A 22169-nucleotide genomic window follows, 5' to 3' on the forward strand; every position below is an offset into this window, starting at 1 on the left:
TTGGACAGTGACATCCTATTTATGGTCTCAAATATTATGTTCTTAAAAGAAACTAAAAATTAAATAGGAAATAATGAAACAAAATCAAAAAAATACAGAACAAAAAACCCCAATCTTTACGCGAAGATGATAACAAAAGATAATTAAAAAGAAATAGAATAAAAAAATAAAATAATTAATGATTTTTTTGCGCCGAACGGTAAGCTACGAACGTTGTTACAAGGTAGAAACTAGCGTAAGATAAGATGAAATGAAACGCCCATTCCTCTGATATGATAACAGCTATAAACTCTTTAGAGATTCATTAATCAGGCTGAACGGTACAATATCTTAAACGATTTTGTAGAAAACAGAAGATAAAAAAACAAGTAATTTGAAGTTTTAGTACTAGAGCTAAGATATTGACAAAACGAATTGCATTGCATTTAAGTATCCTGCAGACTCAAGATTTCTAGTTCTCTGGTAAAAATCGATACATTGCAGCATTTGGATAGACAAAATTCTTCTGACAAAACAAACTTGAATGATTCAGGCAGTAATACAAACAAATCTGTGTATATAAACTAAGCTGACATATAGACAAGAAACATGCTTTCGCTGAATACGAAAATCGTCTTAGTTTGTTAAACGGAAATATCTAAGCAGCTGTAAAATAATGTTTGAGGATATGTTCATTATAATAATGTGTTTAACCTTTTGAAAACAGATAGGAGTGTTGTAGAGCAGGAATAACTTAATACTAGAATACTTTAAATAATACACATACACACGTTTTCACGAGAAGTATATAACAAAATGTTGTATTTTATACAGGCAAAATACGTATTCTACGTTGGATATTGATAATATTTTGATTATATGGAAAATGCACACTCATTGCAATTAGACGTTACTGTATGAATCATTGCTAATTACCTCGATTTAAGCAAAATCACTGCAATTTTAAATTTCTTATTTCGATAGAAATTATATTTACATACATTGGATGTAATTTTTCATAAAAAATAACAACATGTTTTGTGCTGTGTACAGTTACTGTTGACATGAATTATAATGGATAGGATATTTCTGCATAGTTGACAGAAAAGTTGTCGTATTACGTTTTGTAAGAAATAAATTGTCCAATATGGTATCTGTTGGACTGTGTATTTTAGAAACAATAGCGGCAATAGAAACTTTGCTTAAGGTTTCGCAGCAGTATGCACTATTACTGGAGCCAAATGTCACAAACGTTGTTACAGCCGACAATGAACCTTTTGATGAACCAAGAACAGCACCTAGTGTGTCTCTCGTGTAAGTTTGTCAGATTGCATGTGTAAATAAATCGTTATACATGTATCTGTTGTATAAAAGTGTTTTATATTGTTACAAATGTACTTCTTTTTGTGCAGAATTAAATAAAAAAGTAGAGGTAATAAACGTAGAAGAATATCTAGTTATCAAAATAAAAATTGATAGATTTATTTATTAAAATGCTATTTCTAATATTTTAAAGATATATTTCTTTAACGACACAAAATTTTATATTGCAAAAACAAAAATTTAAAATTGACATTAGTTACCAAACTGGTAAAGCTGGAAAATCGGTACCCAGTAAAAAAGTTGTTTTTTTCATACAGGAACAATTTGATGCCTGAAATGAGATCACAAGGTTGACAAACATTTGTAGCGAAACAGTTACTATGAATTATGAAGATAATCAGATCCAATCTTTGCAATAAATGTCAACAAGAACAGCCTGTGATTTGTTTTATTATAATTGCAGAGAACAATTTTGGGAGAATCATAAATGAGTCTTAGCTTATCTTTAATGAGAGACACAATATTGCATACATATTATGTGATGTTTATTTCAGATCGATTCATCATTATTCACGTCATGGCTTGTGTAAAAGTTTTAAAGGCAAGAAAAAATTATATAAAGCTATGAAGACCAAATTATGTCTAACAAAATGTAAGTATAATAATATTTTTAGTATAACATTTCTTTAAGTACATATGACATTTCATTATGTCAAAATTCATTTAACCAGAGTGACGGTTCATTATTGCCTTGCACGCTTTTCAGTAGATTTTTGTTTTAATACAGGAAATTATTAAGCATGGAAATTCTATAGTGAAAATAATCAAAATATCAAATATAATAATACGATTAAAACCATATTTCAAGGCGGAAGAATAATATAATCACATCATAAATTGATGGAAATTACAACTCAATAGATTGTGTAAATTGCGTATTATACTACAAGCACGTAAACAATTACGTAACACTATTATACCTTTCTTACTGACCTTTACGACGTCATTATTTAAGAGAGTGGTGCGTGTGTTTTTACTGCATAGGCCAAAGGAAAGTTGCTGTCTTTAAAATTTGATTTTATGTTACACCGACACAATAGCGTCAAATGTTGACTTTCTAGCTTTACTGGTAAAGGAATACCTTAAAAAGCCCTTCGTGCATTATTTCTGGCACAAGCGGAGGCACACCTAAATAAAACCGCCAACCTACCTTAGGCTAGCCGGGAAGCTATCTCATATAAACGGGATTCGAACCCACATCGGTAAGTGGCAATTGATGTGGTATCGGCAAAATTAACAACATGGCCACGGAGTCCCTACGAATAGGAAAGTAAATAGGCTTGAAGTAATTTCATTATGAAAAAAGGTTGTTCATGTTTATTTACCATGCAATATCAAATTACATTCAACTTTTGAATACAAGATGTTCCATTTAAAAGCATGCCTACGCCTCTCATTAAAGTAATGAATTTGCATTCTGCTCGCCTAAATGTATTTCAAATAAACAAACATACTCTCCAAATAGCACATCTTCGTAGTATCATATCTGAACAGATAACATAAATAAGATAATATAATTCAGATTTTGTTTATTTTCAGTATCATTCACAGCGGAATTTGTGATGGATTTATGTAGCCAAAAACATGGTATGTTGGAGAAATGGGTTGCGGCTTTATTTGACATCGACGGTAAGAATATCATATCACTTAATTATTTTCCATTTTGACGTAATACTTTCCTTAAAGTAATTGTAGTATCAAAACTTAACACAAATGTGAAAGCAAATTGAAACTACCATATTGTCCATGAGTGAAATGAAGTTCATAGTGTATTCGGCATTTTGAGTTCACCTATATGTGAAAAACAAAGTGGCACACACTATGCATGAAAAATGTAAATTGTTGCAATGATATTTAATTATTGAAATGAGAAATGATATTTGTTATGACTTCTATATGTAAGTTTGTTTTTCAAAATAATGGAATGAGTAACATGTCATACAAATAAGAAATAAGTTCAATATTTGAAAATTCATCGCAATCTCTTATGACAATTTATGAGTACAAAAACTGTAATCGTAACATTTTTAACTCCAAGTTAAATTAATTATCATGATAATGCACGGGAATATATATATATATCAGATATTTAAGGCGTTTAAATGAGATATGAATTAAATTGACAGTCATTGTGAAGTTTCGAGAAATAAACTATATTTGTACTTAAACTATGTACATTTCAAATAAAATCTGAACACAACATTTTCATGTTGTTTTTGTGTGTGGTTCAACAGCAACAAATATCGTTTATAGAGTACCAATCTAAAAATCATCAATTAGATAATTGCTTATTGTTAAGGGTAAAAGACAATCACTATATGTTCTGAAATTTTTAAAAAGAAAGTTGTGATAGTAAAATATTCAATAACTGTTATGTTTTATTTAACCACTATCTGGACAAGAAATCGTTTGACTTTTTCATTGAATGAATTGGAGATGAATATATGAATTTTAGAGTTGTTTTTTTTTCGTTTTTCCTAACCGTAGGGGGATTTTATAGTATATAATCTAAATCATTTAGAACATTCAACTATTGCAACTTTATTAATGTAATAATACTTGATATTTTTCAGGAGATGGTTACATTACACATTTCGAGAAACAACTTTATGATAATGATTAAATAATGCATCATTTGTTTCCATCTATAAAACACTTCTGATAACGTGAATCCCGTGCAAGATACTAATGAAAAGTAATGAGCATGTTTTATGTAAAAACGATTGGTTATTGTTGAGATGATAATTGACGTAACAAATTGTTTATAACTTATTGAAGTATTTGAACTTTTAAGATAATTTTCATGGATTTTAATTATACTTTATATGTGTATGTAAAAGGTAAGATAATTGCTTATTTAAAGAATATAAGTACTAATTATTATTTTTAAGTATTATGAATAAAACTTTTGAAAATATAGTTTATGTCTTTTCTTCTGTATCAGATGCATTTAACTTCTATGGTTAGCAAGTTGCATATGAGGCTTTTAGTACATACAAGGAAGAACAATTGAATATAAAGAATACCCCAAAACACCCAGTAAAATACAGACTTAAACAGGTATAACACCCAGAGGCGCACCACATTTTAATAAAAAAACAAAGTGACAGGTTTAGAGTGGACAAAAATGATAACATTTAAACAAGATCTGCCGGTAGGACAGCATGTTCGGCTATTTTCAGTGCTAGATAGAAAAGAGAGTATCTGGATAATGTAGAAAATTCGGAGTTGAAAAGGACCATACTTCTGTCAAAATTCACGTTACAGGTATGGGCCTTGGAAAGTGACTTATGCTACTCCCTCAAGCATTTTCGGAGATATTAACTTCCACAAAAGAATGACTGCAACGCCAACGTCCGGATGAATACAATATATTCATATAGATAGTCGAGCAAAAAACTGGTCCACATAGTCATCATATTTTTTGGCAATATTTAAATTTACTTTACACATTTTTTAAATATTTATTGCATAAAGGGATGGACAATTTACCAAAAATAAAACTACTCAACTACTTACCGCATAGCAGTCTGTAATAAACAGGTTGCCTTTCTAATGTATTAATAGAAAAACACATGCCATTGGAATTCTGAGAAGTGCCAGAAACCTTCATTTAACACTTGACTTTTAATGTAAACACTTTGGTTAAACAGATGTGCCTACTTCGATTTTTTTTTAAATTCGTAATAATCATCATTAAATTTAACATTGTTTTTAACAAAAATTATTAAAAAAAGAAAGTATATTTATTTCATGGGATTTTTAACTAAAAAATCTTTCTTTAACATGATCTCTAATTCGATAGAAAATATAAAATTTTTTTAATCCTTAAAGGATTTTTTTTGTATGGGAACACTATATGATAAAATATTTTAAAAAATCGTAAAAAAAGTGAAGCAAGTTTTGAATCACCTCTCTAAAACGACATCTTAGTAAATCAGTTATTATAAAACATGTACTACATATGTGACGAATGTTCTGCATATGATGCTGATGTATTACATATGTGCCCAATGTACTATATATATGGCTATCAACTTTATATGTTGCCAGTTTATTACATATGTGGCCAGTGTACTACATTTCAGGTCATTGTAGTACTTACGAGGGATTTCCCAAACTTTTGCATTTTAGAAAATACAACTTACTATTCTCATTTCACGATTTGACTTCCAAAACATCGAATCATTGTAGAGAAATAAAAAAAACACAAACAAGTTTTGTTGCTCAAAAACATAAGTTTGACAAACCACTTTGGAATAAAAATATGTATTTGTTGTTTATCTTCTTGACTAGGTCATTTACTATTTTCTGGAATAAAATGAAAACTCGCGCCAGGAGTTAAAAACGTCAAATGTATGTGGTCATTTCTTATTATGTTCCGTTACAGAAATCTGTTTCCAGACAATATAAACATAATTGTTTACTTGAATATGATTCGGAATAAAACTTCAACAAAAAATCAACACACCTTCTATTTTTCAGCAACAGTATTTAAGAAGGGCAATTTTCTCTGTAACCAAAGAATACAAAAGAGCAAAGCAAGATCACTAAGACGGCATTAAAAAGGCATCCTCAATTATAGATGTCTTATTACAGCGTTCTCTTGTTTAAAATATTTTTGATTTTTTTTAATATGACAGCCATAGAAATGGGTGAACAATAACGAAGTTTCAACTTTTTATAAAAGAACGAAACGGCTAAATGATAACAATGGACCCCGATTTACGTGTTCACATAAAATTGAATACGTTTTATTTTAAAAAAAGTTTGTCATAGCAAACTTTTCATGACAAATTTACGAAAAACAGTTTTCATGGCAATTTGCATGCATTTTCACTGACAAAATAGGAAAGATGGAAAATCGAAACACATTAACTTTTAAACTTTTTAATTAATGTTACAATTGTTTATGGTTTTCAATTTTTTTAATAGTATGGATTGAATTTGTCAAACACTGGGATGGCAAAGGAAACCGGCAGCTATTTTATGTATTGTTAAACTAAGGGCACATTATATATTAGAAATGAATACATTTTACATAGTTAAAAAAGGGCAAATATGAGTTTTAAAACGTTGAAATAGCGGTAAAGGTTACATTGTCAGAAGTGTGGTGTTTTTCTTTATCTTGTAAATTGGTCAGACACACACTTCACAAAGATTACTTTATATGAGGTTCTTTAGTTTTCTGTAGGATAATAGTTATGATAGTTTAATTCTTTAATTTCTGCATGACAAACGATTCATGCTTTCTTCAAACACTTATTTAGACCACCAATTGAAAATGTAAGTCTGTTATGAAACAAATACCAAGCAAATTTAAAGCATTTAGTAGTAAATACGTTAAATAGGCAAATTTGGTACCAAATATGCAAATACTTTTGCAAAACATTTCTATAGCCAAATGCAAGTTTCATTTGTACCTCATCGTAATTTTATTGCATGCTGAAAGATAACTTGAGACTGGAAATCCCTTATCATCTTGCTCCATTAAGATGACATTGATGGTCATAAGCATCCCGTCTTAAACATATTGTCTTATATATAGATTTTGTCTTGCTTGGACGACAGATGAACCTGGCGGCAATTTTCTGTTTATAGATTTGTCCATTGCATAATTTAAGTTGTGCAAGCCAAAAAATTTCTTCTGACATTAATACGTCGTCATAATCGATAATATATAAACTGTAATTAATATCTATCTATCAATACAATTTGCGTTAATGCAATAAACAACAATCTTAAACTTCCTCTATTCAAACCAAAGTATAATTATTGAAAAATAACGTCACATAATGTTATACAGTTATGTTAACTCCTTTTCCATATTAACTAAATCGGAATATTTATAATATTCACTGTCGATTAAACAGCATTTTCTTAATGATTGTCCTCTGTCGACTGAGAGCGAGGGTTTTCAGAAATGAATAAGGAAATAACTATCTTGACAGACATTGTATTAAAAGGAAAAAAAAAGAAAGTGTATTCATTTTTACACATGTACATTCTTTTGAGCTAAAGAGAGAAATTATATTTGTTTCTGAATTTTTATTTTTAAAATTAAAAATGTATAAAAAAATGTATAAAATTATAAATGTTTACACTGCTAATTACGTGATGTTTTAGTAATCGGTTTTTAAAATATTTCGAAATGAAGCAGACTGAGATAAGAATAAAAAAAGACACTTTAAAATAAACATGAATGATGGGCATATTCTTGTGTCCCATGGATGTGATTCGTTACAAAATGTTACAGATAATATCATTTGTTACAGCAAAATACCTAGAAATGGTTAACAAAGGTATTAAATGAACATTTGACATATTCGTTACAAAATGTTACAGATGTTACAGTATGTGTTACATCAAAAGACCTAGAAATTGCCGTGAATGACGGAATACGTAGTAAGGTTACATAGATGTCACAAGGTTGTAACATACATGTTACGGAAACGTTTTCAAAATAAAATGACAATCTTATACATACCTCGGTTTTTGTCAAAAATGTTACAGATACTACATATGTTACATCACAAGCCCAAGAAAAATTAAAAATCGGGAAAAATTACATAAACACAAAGGTTGTAAATACTATTAAATAATGTAACTTACTTGACTAGAAATCGGAAAAAATTGAAATGCTAGGCACCTTGTTACAATACAAATGTTACATGTGTTACATTAGTTACACCATTTACTTTAAAATATGAACAAGAGTTGTCGGTAGGATAACAGGCTCGACTATTCTTAGTCCTTGATAGTACTAACCTTGGGTATGTAAAATTTTCTATCGGAAATGTAAAATTTTAGGGCCAAGATGGCCCTAGATCGCTCACCAGACCCATCGAACTCATCCGAACAATTACCTAGACAAACACCCTGTCTAAGTTCGATGATAATTGAGTAAAACATGTGACCACTAGAGTGTTAACAAGGATTATCCATATTTGAGCAGTGTGACTTAGTTTTTGACCCCAGGTGACCCAGAAATTTGACCTAGAAAACAAACTGTCAGACAATGTCCAGGATATTTTGATCAAAACAGTAGTGGTTACTGAGTGTTAACAAGAATTTTCTATTTCTAGCTCCTGTGACATAGTTTTTCATCCGAGATGACCCATGTTCGAACTCATCCGAGCAATTACCTAGACAAGCATCCTGACCAAGTTTGATGATGATCGAGTCAAAAAATGGGACCACTAGAGTGTTAAAAAAGTTTATCTATTTTTAGCTCCTGTGACCTAGTTTTGCATCCGAGATGACCCATATTCAAACTCGTCTAAGCTATTACCTACACACGCACCCTGACCAAGTTTGATAGTGATTGAGATAAAAATACGACCGCTTGAGTGTTAACAAGTATTTTTTATTTTTAGCTCCTTGGACCTAGTTTTTCATCCGAAATGACCAATGTTCGAACTCCGAGCTATTACCTAGATAAGCATCCTGACCAAGTTTCATGATGATTCAGGCAAAACTCTGATGGCTAGAGTGTAAACGAACAAGTGTGGACGGACAACAGACGACAGACATTCAATGATCCTAAAAGCTCACCCTGAGCTAGCTCAGGTGAGCAAAAAAGGGCCAAATGTTTTATTATTCATGTTCTTGTTACAGTTACTGGCCTTGGAGTGACTTATTATGCTCTCAAACAAGTGTGTTATAAATATAGGACATATTTCTTTCAAAATACTTGAAATTTACTTTCACCTGTGTACAGGTTTAGTATCGAAACACGAGGTTATCTGATTTGTACGAGGAGGTGTATATGTATACAATTTAACTCGGACAGATTTTCAACAGAAAGGTCCCCAAACTATGCTACTATGCATGATGGTGAACAAAGTGTGCAAGTTTCATAGCCATATATCAATAGTCTTTGAAAATGTTTGAGGTGGTACATAAAAAAGCATAATTTCTTTGTCTAAAAGGGGGCATAATTCTGTAAGAATGCTCAATACAGTACCTTCCTCCTAGTACAGATTGGAGGCATAATGGTGAACTAGTGTGCAAAGTTTCAAAGCCAGATGTGATGTCAATGTACTTTGAAAATATTTGAAGAGGTACACAAACCTTTACCTAAGTGGTTACAAATTAAACAGTTAAATGTGTAGTAATCGTTGACTTGTGGCATTTTATGAGACTTAAACCTTTTAGAAAATATTTGTTACTTAAAGCCACAGGCATCCAGATGGAAAAATAAAAAGCAGAAATGCAAATCTAATAAAACAGTATATACTGGACACGTTACGGTTAATGTGTACATCCATTATTTTCAAGAAAAAATGTTGACGAACGAGAAAATATATCGAGTTTCTTCTTTACATAATATACTGCGTTACTAACGCAGTAGCCAATATAACGGTAGTTAGGAAATGTCCCGTTATCCGGTAAGCCCGGGTCGTATAATGAGTAGGCCCTAATCATATTTGAAGCTAAAGTTTAAATGGATGTTATTGTCATCATATTTATGATATATTTATCCAAACATAATTTTAATACATTAGAATACCACAAATTTCACAAAGCAGTTTATTCGATTCCCTCTGTCATGGTTGATACAATCTCACAACCCGTGAGTTCCAGATCACAGGTTGCGATATTGTCCTGCACCATCATGAGGTAATAGCAGAAAACAAACGGATGAAAGAATTCTGTAGTATTATAAATGAAGTTATTCAAAATTTTACTATTTCATGTTTAAATGTTGAATTCTGCTTAAGCCGGTGCTAAAGGGCGTGGACGGTAACATGTACTTTCCAGTAACGTCCATGAACAGGCTCAATCAAACCGAGCCTGCAACATTTTCAATGTTGCCGTGTTGGGCTTTCTTTGGGGATTCTGTATTTATCTATTTTATATTCCGTCATCGCAAAACAAACTCTGTTTTCATAGCACAAAATGTAAAAATATAAATATTTTTGAAGTGTCATTTTGATTACTTTCAACTAGATAATGTTTTTGAAGAGGGAATTCGAAATATTAGCATAACGATAGCTTTTCTGTTATATTCTGGAGGCTAACTGCTTTAAGTAGCAGAACTGCTCATTTCTTTCTGAATTGTTGTTACTGTATCAAAGTTATCACCTTTTTTTTGAAACCTTATGTTTACGAATTTTGACAACGGCTAGATGTGAGATGTAACATATGTATCTATTAAATGTACATTTGTAACAAGTAATCTGTATATTATATTCCTTATTTTTGAACTTACGTTGCAATGTTGTGTACTTGATGTACATCATTCTGTGTTACCCTATTTATGTCGATGTTTTTCTCTGAAGTCGTAATTATATTAAACATCTGTAATATGTTATTCCGAATTTTCATAATTTAAATATATTTACGTAAAGTAAGTAACAAAGAAGTTAAAATTTTGTTTCCAACGTGTAAAATTTCTCAACGTACTTTTTTTTGACTTTTCGTGGAATAAATAATACTATCGAGTACCCCGAGTGTCGCCGTGGGCGAACAACTTATGTTAAAGTTTGCGCACCACCTCAAATATATATTCAAAGTCCATTGACATATGCCTTTGAAACTTTGCACACTTATTCACCAACATGCACCAACCTGTACATTGGAGGAGGTAACTGTATCAAGCGTTTTGACAGAATTATGCCTCATTTTTACTTAGAATTTACGTTAAAGTTTGCATACCACATTGAATATTTTCAAAGTCTAGTGCAATACGGCTTTGAAACTTTTCACACTTCTTCACCATCATGTCCCTAACATGTACACAGGAAGAGGTAACTCTAACAAGCACTTTGACAGAAAATGCACCTATTTCGACTTAGAATTAACGTTAATGGCACATCAGTTATGATTGATACATTTTAACTGTTTAAGGGACGTACATCGTACTTTGCAATATTTTTGTAACAATTATAAGCTTATAAGCTTTTGAATAAATTGAACCAAGTTTTGACCCTATCCTAACCTCGCAAGTGTACAATAATGTCCATTTCATTTCACTCGCTACAAGTACAAGTATTAACATGTAAATAAAAATAAAAACTGGAAATGTGTCCATAGGACACGGGTGCCCCCACACTCCACTGTTTTGTATCTTATGACTCTAGGACAAATATATTTGGGCTACATGTACCATAAGTTGAAAAACTAAGAACCTTTTACTATGTAAAAGGCAAGAACTTTACAAATACTGAATATATCCACGAGCGAACGCAGGAGCTATGCATGAACATGTTGAAAATTGCTAATTTATAATAAGTCAAGGGCAATAATTCTAACAAAACTGAAAAAAATCTACATGCAAAATCATAGGTGCATAGCCTCACAGTGATGTTGATCATTATTCCTGTAAAGTTAGTTGATTCAAACTCGAGCACTCAATGAACAAATAAACAACATAATGAAATGGTTTTTACTAAGTCAAAGGCAATTACTCTACAAATACTGGATAAATCCACAAGCGAAACCCAAGGTGCACAGCTACACATGCTGACCGATATTCCTATTAAGTTTCATGGCTCTAGGTTAAATACATTTTGAGCTCCACACTTCACAAGTTGAAAATTGAAATTTTCAATAAGTCAATGGTAACAAACAAATTCACAAGCCAAACCCCAAGTGTGCTCAGCTTCACATGCTGATCAACATTCTTGTAAAGTTCCATGACCCTATGACAAATACATTTTAAGCTACGTGTGACACAATTTGAAAAGTGCATTTTTACAATTTACTTTTCAAATACTAAATAAATCCACACAAAAATACCTAGGTGCACACCTACACTAAACATGCTGATCAACATTTCTGTAAAGTTCATGACCCTAGGTCAAATACTTTTTGAGTTACATGCGACACAAGTTGACAATTGCAAACTTTTAAAAAGTTAAGGGCAATAACTCTGACAAAACAGAATAAATCCACAAACAAGACCCCAGGTGCACAACTTCACATACTAATCAACATTTTTGTAAAGTTTCACGACTCTACGTCAAATAAATTTTGAGTTACGTGCGACACAAGTTAGAAATTGTAAATTTTTACTAAGTCAAAATACCTCTAACAAAACAGAATAAATCCACAAGCAAAATACCGGGTGCACAACTTCACATATGCTGATCAATATTCCTGTAAGGTTTCATGACTCTAGGTCAAATACTTTTTGAGTAAGGTGACACAAACGTTTTAAAAATTTCAAAGTTTATAGTCAGGGCAAAAAACTTTAAAAAAAACTAAATATATCCTCGAAAAATACCCCGTTGCCAACTTTCCTCGACAAATTCCCGTAAGGTTTTAAAAACTTTAGGTCAAAAAACTTTTGAAACTACGTGTGAACAAAATGAGAACGGACGGACGGGTGGAAGGACGGACGGACGGGCAAGGGTAAATCTAAATCCCTCCCCCTAAAGTGGGGGCACAAAAATGATTTAATTTAGAGTATGTTATAACTATATATACGACAACAAATGAATAAAAACTGAAAAATAACTTACCCTTTTCCGTGTTTTATTCAAGAGCTTGACATATCGTTTTGCAATTTTCCGTGATAACCCACCTAGTATTACTACCCGAGTTAAATACATATAGAACCGCACGAAAAGCACGTGATTTTCATGAAACACCGGCTTAAATGCGCTGATAAATAACATTACATAGCGGTTGTTGTCATTCAGGAAATAGTTATTATGATATATAGTATGATTTTATTGACCTGTCAATTTTGAATACATTATAGCACTCATTTAAATATTCGATCCTACTTCGGTTTTGTCCGTTTATTTTACGAGAATTAATATGCTGGTTGGGGACCACCAAAACCGGACAACCACCAAACCCGGACGGCCCCGAAAATGCTTAATTTAGTATTTTCTTTGTTCAGTGGTTGTCAGTCACTTTTTTATCAACAATAAGTGCATGTTTCTTTTAAAATTAAGTAAATAAGTTTATTTCAACCTCCGTAAATGGTAATATTTTAATGTCTATTTCAAGAATGTTGACATTGAAATTTGGGGGTCAAGAAAGTCATGCCTGACCGCATATTACCAGCTATAATCATTTGCAGAGTGAATAATAGAATATCCAAAACTTCAGAATTTGTTGCTGACATATTGTATATCATGTTACAAATAAAAAATCAAAACACCCAAGCTTTTATCTGAATTGAATCACATCATGTACATATCTGTCCGGACACATGGTACTGTAGTGTAGACAATTTAGGTAATTTTGGTACCCTCCTTGTCGAGCCTCAGATAAAAGTGTCAATATAATCAGAAATAAACCAACTAGTTTGTTAGTTAGGAGAAGAACCTAGCTGAACTGTGTCAAATTTTTTGGTCTCTAGGTTAAAAATTATGAAATCTGTACGGAAAGATGTTCCAAAAGTGTCCAGTTGATGGTCCCCGACCAGTGGAGTATAATTATAGCTAATTTTTGAAAAACTCCCACTAGCTTAATGTAGGTTCTCGTAACATCCGCAATAGCAAAGTCGGTTAAGTGATTACCTTATGTATGAGAGGTCCGAGGTTCGATCCCTTCTTTTGACTTTCTTTATACGTCACTTATTTTAAGACATATTATTCTTTATTTTTAAGTATATTATAATGAAAAAGGTCAAGCGCTTTCAGAATTTTCTACACAGATATGAAACAACTAAGAAACACTGAATTGTCACGTTTTGTATTGTATTTTACGGCACTGAAATGACATTTATTGATCTTAATCCGAATGAATTTAAAATATTAATTCTTTAACAATGATATATACAAAAGTATAGTATTAACAAAAAAGTGCAAAACCTATTAAAACAGAAAAGACAACCTTACCTTCAAAAATGTTGAAAATAGTTATGAATAAGAAAAAATACCTGGACATACGCTGTCTCGATCTTACACCACGTAGGACATTTAGAAATTATATACCCGTAGTTTACCCTATTGCGCTATAACGGTCAGTGCAACTAATGCATAGAAACCAGATGAATTTAATCATATCTTACTGCTTAAATCTCACGGAATTTACCGAACATTTAGCGAATATTAATATATTCTGTGCATTGACCGTATAATCAGTATGGAATTGACAGGTTAATAAAATCAAACAATATGATAAATAAAAACTGATATCAGAAGAAATAAACACAAATATTGACAAATAGGGGTGCCGATAATTCTTATATAAAAGTGTACTATTTATCGCTTAAATCTTACACCACCTAATCAATCACTCATTTTATTGGGTTAAGCATAATGGCGTAGTGGTAGAGTGTTCGCTTTATGAGTGTAGAGACCCAGGTTCGAATCCTGAAAAGGGCATTTTTTTATGGTTGTATTTTTTACAACGAACTGGATTTAGGATCCCCGAAAATATCATTCAAACAATGCTATTTGAGAACATTTAGTTATACACACATTCGCATTAAACAGGTTAAGTATAAGACAACACAGTCGTGATTAGGGTAATAGATGAGCAATGGAAGAATATATATACAGTAAATACAAATGAGCCAAAATTGTTAAAAATGTGGCGACTGGAATTCAGAGTTTAAAACAGAATAAAATTGATAGTACTGTTTAATTTGTTCAATGACAGTTATAAAAATCAAATACATTCGATTTTGCTTCGCCGTCAAAAGTTTAACTTTAGATTGTGCGAAACATCATGAAAGAGATAAAGAAAAGTTACGTGACACAATTTAAAAATATTCTGAAAGTAAAAAGCATACTTAAAAAAAATGTGGACAATTAGAGATTCGAACTCGAAAAAACATATTCATAACCTGAGATCTTTATAATATAAACTCTTTTACCACTACGCTACTGGGATGTACGTGTCTATATCCACGTTTATTATTCTCTATATAGCAATAAAAATGCAAAGCGTAATAATTGAAGAACATGAACAACCCATTATATCATAATGGTTCGACCGATTAATGTAAACGTTAGCGTGTTCGACTTAGAGATAAAACAATTATCGCACACGGAATATGTTAACAGATTATTTAGTGATCCTTCTTCTTAATTAAACCTAGATCGCTTCGCTTTATTGGTTTTCAAATCGCAACCTGGGAACTCTGTAGACCTATTACCTATTCGAAAACTATTACGAAATCGATTTCGGAAACAGCACAGTTATATTTCGTTGATAAAAACCAAGACAACTTATGGAAGGGAGATAATGAATTAGGGGTAATGTCTCTTTTTTCGTATATAAAAATGTCTTTAAAAGCACTTTTCTTGGAGCCCACAGTGTTTAACTAACATCTAGCTTTCGGTACAAATTCGCCTAAAAAGCTTGTAATCTTCACTACCGGCACATGACGCTAACCTTCACATTTATTCTTGCGTAACATGACATTTCAAGCAAATGATTATTCTGTCAGCAAGTAAAAGGTTACGCAAATGCTTTTCCTATTTAAACCATCGTAACTTTAATGTTTTTAATGCTTAAGAGGGATCTTTATTACCAGATATGTATACACCATAACAGCAGGTGTCAAGTGTTGTGTGACATAATGTTCGTCTTCTGTCTTGCTTCGTGAGTTCCTTGTAGGTACATGCTTATTGTTAACCCTTTTACACACTTGAACACTACAATTTCTTCTTTTGATTGTATCTTTGAGAAAAAACCATTTACGGCAAAACCAACACACCGATTTATTTAAATGTCACTTTGACATTGACAATCAAGGTAAAATGTGAAATTTGAATTTTGTTTGTTAATACAAAATTGTTTTGCAGCAGAAGTCTTTAACAATGATTTTTTTCCTCAGATGTTAATAAGGGCATGTCTAGCGTTTCCACCGCTGAGCGATGGCTTTTGTTTTAAAGTATTAAACTTAAGTAAATAAATTTATAAAGCCTATGATATATCTTCTGTCCACATGCCTGATTTAATTAAATGAGTTCATGCTTAATTAAATATGATGTTTCGCTTTAGTATCCGAACATATCATCTTTTACACTGAATGAAAAAATGTGTAAACAAAAATGATTTTAAAGATAGAATTTAGAGGTTGTACTCATGCGCGTATTTTCTATGGAAAAATTATTTTAGTGTAAAGATCTTCAATTTTAACAGATTAATTACAAAATGCGAAAATATCACTTACTTTGATTTGGAATGACGACATGCAATATTTTTTGCCTTATACACTAGAAGCATTTTTTATATCACAATACCAATAAAGCGGCTTATCTGAATGATTCAGTTTCCGATATTTCATCCCTTCAAGACATAAACATGTAATAAACCCATGACATGGACCTTCGAGTTTTCAAGTGATTCAGAATCAATCTGTCACTATTCCCGCTGTGCTGATGTAAAATTTCAATTAACATCAAATACAAAACAAATTATCCAGAAAACATAATTTTCGGATGAAAAAATACGATGTGTTTCAATTGTAAATTGCAGCAGAATGTTTATAGGATCGATAGGTGATTCAGTTTTATAAAACAAACATTGAAGCAATGATTGTAAAAGTAACGTCACGTCGGTTTCTATGATTTTCATTATTGAATTATTTATGATAACGCCCCGTCAATGCTGTGTCTTTGTGCGCTCTCGTATTTTTCTTTGGTGGCCTTACGGGCTCATTGCTGGTGGTGCTGTGTTTCTGGATTTTGTTTGGGATGCGTTTATTGAATACCAGCCTTTCCTTGTTGTCCGTGTTGATCTTTGTTTTCATATTTGTATCTTGCTATTTATCCCAGACTGTAATAATTGCCGACTATGATTGCCGTTGCAACAATTGAGAAGTGCTTTGAGAATCACGAATGTTGCTACACATAAACTGCAACAACATTTCAGAACTGAGTGTATAAGATTGATAACTTTTTCTGCTGTTGGTACCTGATGTTAGCATGTATCCACCACGATTGTATATGAAAAATATTTCATATATTATATATAAAACAAATAATTAAAATACTCAAATGGAGCGCGTTTTAAATAGAACGTACATGTATGAAACACATTATACAAAAACGAAATACCACTTTACTTGCATCTCTCCTGCAGAATTTATGAGGAACAATATATATTTATAGAACTATGACTAATCTATTGTAAAGATAACCCTAGGTAATTATGGTTTTATAAAGTGTTTATGCATTTAGTGAACTGTAAGTTCTACTTAATAAGAAAAAAATGCGTTAAGAACATATGAACGACTGTATTAACATGGTACAGAAAAATATAACACTATTCGTATATTGCCTCTTTTATTGACAATAAATGCACATTATACGTGTTCCAAAAGGAAACATTTATGTCTAAAGTTTATGAACAAAATCAATTGTTATTTTTTTTCTTATTCCGGGCATTTTACTCTGAAATGTGACAAGGCATGTTTCTAGATGAGCAAAATAAAATAATATAAAATAAAAAATAAAAACAATAAAGCAAAATAATAATGAAAAAATAAATAATTCAAGATAATCCTTGTGAGTGCTTTTGGATATATTTGATATAATTGATTAGTTTGACCACTCACAAAAGTATACCTCGTTAATGTCGGACTAAAATATGTTGTTTCACATTATTACAAGTGATAGGTCCTGCGATAGTTGGTGCCTTAGGCTAGTTTAAACCATTTTAGTTTTACAAATAGCAACATCTACCGTCTGGCTGAAGGTTGTGGCATCAAAGTTGCAACCACCTTTTATCCCTGCGTGATCGTAAGAGAGGACAGAAAGGTTTAGAATTACGGGAATCCATGCATCTCTTAGTTCAAGCGGGTAAGGTGGTTTTGACCAATGGTCATAAGAACTTAATTGTGTAGGTACACCGTAAAATAAACAAAAACAAAAACTACGAAAACAACAATAATAAATAAAGTAATAAAATTAATAACAAATAGCAACACTTTCTCTCATAAAGTTTTCATTAAAATTTACATACATCTTTTTTGACATGCCGCTAGCAAGTGATAAAAGAGACGATTCAGTAATATTAAAGAATCAATAATTTTAAGCTATATCAATCCGACAAAAAATGGGTTTTCTGGTTTGTGCATTTCATGTTTCATTCATACACAATGTTTGTTCTCAGAAAGTGTTATCATATTTTTGCATTACCTTAGAGTATGGTTTGACACTGACAAGCATGTTAAAATACATAAAATTACATTCATTTAGCGTGATTAAACAATTGTCATTTATGATTAGTGGTTGGCATGTTACATTGCAATAAGTGTCCGGTAAGTAGTTTAGTTTAGTCATAACGTTCGTACACCCCATTGGGTTTTGGATGTATCAAAATGTGTTTCATTAGTAATCGTAATTGATTTACCAATAAAAATCATTGTTGCAGATATAACAATAAGCACGCGTCATAATTATCCGTAGGTATTCTCAAGTATTTAAGTTCACGTAATTGGAGATTGAAGGAAGTCTGAAAGCGGGATTGCATCAGTAGACAATAATTTCCTAGACTGTGTTGTTATTACAATTATTACGGATAGAAGGTACCAAGCATAAACAGTGAGTGATTTAGTTATTAAAATTATAACTTAAAAATTGTCTTTACAATAATATATAAAAAATAAATAGAATTGAAAAATATAATACTCTTTGAAAGAACAGAAAAGTGCAATAATTTTACTTTATTTTAAGGATAACATTTAAAAAAATAAATGTGTTTTTTCGCAAGATATGATTTTATAATTAAAATTGATGTACACATTTTTTTTATGTTTTGTTGAGACGTTCAACTTATAAATAAAACGCTTAACACAAATTAAGTGATAAAAAATACGATATTTTACAATCAGTCTTCTATGCACCTAAGAACACCTATAATAAATGTATTAATTTAAAACATTCTAATATATTTTGAATGATTTTTATTGTTGAAAAGGGAAGAAAATACATAAATTAAATAATAGTATCTTTAAACAAAAACAAAATGCCAAAGAGTATCCAGCTTTATTTGATAACTTAGATCAGTCTTAAAGAATGAAATTAATTATTTTTTATTTTTGTGTGCTTATCTAAGCAAATAAACGTTCTGATAGATTAATAGAGATATTTGTTTTATTGAAATAGATAAATACTATTTAAAAAGAGCAAATTTGACTATCATAAGTATTAAAATGATTTTGTTTTGTATTTCATAGATATCCGTTGACAAACTTTTAATGTAATTATAAGATGAATAATTCATGTATCTTTGGGATGAAAAAATAAATTAATTGTTCTTTTTGCAATGATTTATTCCATGATCATTCCATTGTTGTTATTGTTATTATTATCTAAAGAAAATACGTTTCCCTTTGTTTTTAAAACAATCGACCATTGTTTCGCAAATCATCAGTTGTTTTCTATTTCAGTTTATCAGCAGTTAACAATTTACAGATCAGTGGGATTCATCCAGCAATAAATCTGTTTCAATTTACGACTTTATAACATTAATCATACAGGCAGAGACGACTTCAATATAATAACAATATATCTGAGATATAGGTTAATTGAAGCATCCAATAGATCAATACGTCTTTAAACATGAAACTTCAAAGAAGCATGGCTATTGTGAGAATTGCTTTTCTACTGGTAATAAGTATTGCTATTGTAAATGCAGCAGTAGCCAATCGACTGGACGAGGATTTATTTAATGATAAAAATGACGGCTCAATCACATTAAAGTCGGCAGATTCGTCCTTCGATTACAAAGTTGATCATCAGATGTACACTATGTAAGTTCACAATTTCCTTTTGTAATGCCTCGCAATAGCCAATATTTTAAGATTTAATTGTAGTTTTCATGCGTTAAATTGAGATAATTTATTTCATTAGATTATCAAATAAATATAATTTTTCATTAACAATTTGTACTGTATTCTAAATTGCAGTCCATTACGTCATTTTGCAAGACACGGCCTATGCAGAAATAAGAGAGATAAGCAATATTTCTATAAAGCATTGAAAGGAAAGTTATGTCAAATAAAAGGTAAGTGATATACATATTGTTTTTCTCAATCAACATAAAAAATAGTTCTGATAGGTTTCTGTAAAGGTTTAACTGAAAATTTAACAACCTACATACATGTATGTATCTGACATGACTGAAGTATTTATAGTACCTTATAGTTTTGGACTTTAAGATCAATTAGTAACAATGCAAGTCTATAAGATGTTAAATTGATATACAACTAGATGCTGATTTGTTGAATTAAATTATTACAATAAATATAAAATTTTAATTTCACTTCCATTGTAGTCAATACATAATGCTCGTATTTCATATTACAGTCAATCTTTGTGGATAACAATACCTTTTCGAAATCAACTACTTGCAACTCAAAGAAATCATATTAAGAACATTTGCTTAAGGAGAATTTCATTTTTTATCAATATTTTTATATCAATAAAGGTTAATTTTCAATTCTGATGTTCTATTACAATAACGAAAGAATAAGGGTAAATAAAAAGATGAATGATACCCGAATCTTTCAATATAAATGAATGACTTCACGTATAAATATTTATATTTCAGAGATGTTTGTAGCAACATTTGTAGAAGATCTATGCAAACACCGAGGTTCCTTTCTAGATAAATGGGTCTCAGAATTGTTTGATGTGGATGGTAAGTAATTAGTCATTGAATAAATCAAATTGGAAAAGTTACATATGACAATCGTATTCGTTTTTAAATGACTGTTTAATTGTAAGTTATAAAGATATCAAAGCAATAAAAATAAACTAGAGCTAAAAGTATATAAGAGAAAGACTTTAATGGTAATCGTAATATTTCTAGCATCAGGTTAAAAGACTGTTACTATTCAAAACTGGAATCTCGTGTCAATTATCCCAAAATTTGCCATTTTTAACTTGTTGTTTGCAGTTTTGTACAATTTAATCACTTTGTTTTTAAGGTGATGGAATGATTACTCACCATGAAAAGAGGCTGTATAAAATAAACAACTAAATCTTCACTGTTGTTGAATGGATCAAAATATGGGAACAAACAAAAAACGACAGCGCAAATGTGCTAGAACTTGCAGATACACATACGGATATGTGAATTTACAGTGTTTATATGAATAGGCTTCCATGAATATTATGTGATATTTTGAGAAATGTGTTAACACATTGCCTTATATCATCTTGAACTATGAATTTTATTTACATTTGATAAGGAAATTGTATATGTCATGCAATCGTAAACAAAAACATGATAAAATATGATATATATAGTTATCTTATAGTATGTGACCTTAAAACTTAAAACTCGCTTATATTACTCTCATTATGCTCTTATTTTTTGAAAGAGCATTTAAATGTTTTTCATAATTTATTGCTACCGCTCTAACAAATTTAAAGCTAAAATTATTTGAAATAGTCCATTAATTTGAAATTGGATTTTAAAAAGACAATGAATTGTAAAATTGTCAAATGCATGTACAATGCTCTGATAATCACGTAGTTTGAACAATTTTGTTTGCATACATAAATATATAACATCGTTTAAAATGAGTTAATCTTACGATAAGATACGTGATTTAATTGCATTAAAGGCATAAGCTTTTGATCTATTTGAGCTTTTTACAGTAGATATGTGTGACAGATAACTAATTTTTCTAAAATGAATAAACATTTTGGTCTCAAATGCACTTTTTATTATATTGTACACTAAAATATTTCTTTAATAGACATGTAGTTACATTATGTTTATTACATTGTATTACATTTTCAAAATATCAATGCATTATCGTAACTTATTATAGCATTATCTGTGATATTTGTAACTTTTACTCTTTTGTTTTATTTATTTAAATACAATATGCATGTCATAGAAGCTAGTTATGTAATAAATGTCTGATATAATTT

The 22169-nt window shown here is 30.7% G+C and overlaps 3 protein-coding genes across 3 annotated transcripts in view; 2 read left to right on the top strand and 1 right to left on the bottom strand.

Annotated features, from left to right (window-relative positions):
* Positions 1-12918, bottom strand: part of LOC132726248 (uncharacterized) — a 30316-nt gene extending 17398 nt beyond the window's left edge. Inside the window, exon 1 of the mRNA XM_060711528.1 lies at positions 12831-12918. The gene's annotated coding sequence lies outside the window, so the exon portion shown is untranslated. The remainder of the gene's footprint in view (positions 1-12830) is intronic.
* Positions 343-4275, top strand: LOC132726243 (uncharacterized). The gene is made up of 4 exons (XM_060711519.1): positions 343-1293; positions 1857-1954; positions 2902-2991; positions 3936-4275. The coding sequence occupies exons 1-4, from the start codon at positions 1127-1129 to the stop codon at positions 3983-3985; spliced, it is 405 nt and encodes a 134-aa protein (XP_060567502.1). The 5' UTR covers positions 343-1126; the 3' UTR covers positions 3986-4275.
* Positions 12919-18402: 5484 nt separating the features above from the next.
* LOC132726246 (uncharacterized) lies at positions 18403-22164 on the top strand. Its single transcript, XM_060711525.1, has 5 exons — positions 18403-18824; positions 19673-20035; positions 20192-20289; positions 20836-20925; positions 21215-22164. Exons 2-5 carry the CDS (start codon positions 19845-19847, stop codon positions 21265-21267), a joined length of 432 nt encoding a protein of 143 aa, XP_060567508.1. The 5' UTR covers positions 18403-18824; positions 19673-19844; the 3' UTR covers positions 21268-22164.
* Positions 22165-22169: the final 5 nt, after the last annotated feature.

This window comes from Ruditapes philippinarum, unplaced genomic scaffold (assembly GCF_026571515.1).
Source record: "Ruditapes philippinarum isolate M1 unplaced genomic scaffold, ASM2657151v2 ctg3131_1_1_1_1, whole genome shotgun sequence".
Taxonomy (NCBI): Eukaryota; Metazoa; Mollusca; class Bivalvia; order Venerida; family Veneridae; genus Ruditapes; species Ruditapes philippinarum.

Excerpts from the sequence above, each read along its gene's own strand:
- LOC132726243 (XM_060711519.1), top strand. The coding sequence starts at position 1,127 with ATGGTATCTGTTGGACTGTGTATTTTAGAAACAATAGCGGCAATAGAA. Across the intron at positions 1,294-1,856 it reads GCACCTAGTGTGTCTCTCGT|ATCGATTCATCATTATTCAC; the intron begins GTAAGTTTGTCA and ends TGTTTATTTCAG. Across the intron at positions 2,992-3,935 it reads GGCTTTATTTGACATCGACG|GAGATGGTTACATTACACAT; the intron begins GTAAGAATATCA and ends GATATTTTTCAG.
- LOC132726246 (XM_060711525.1), top strand. The coding sequence starts at position 19,845 with ATGAAACTTCAAAGAAGCATGGCTATTGTGAGAATTGCTTTTCTACTG. Across the intron at positions 20,290-20,835 it reads AAAGTTATGTCAAATAAAAG|AGATGTTTGTAGCAACATTT; the intron begins GTAAGTGATATA and ends TTTATATTTCAG. Across the intron at positions 20,926-21,214 it reads AGAATTGTTTGATGTGGATG|GTGATGGAATGATTACTCAC; the intron begins GTAAGTAATTAG and ends TTTGTTTTTAAG.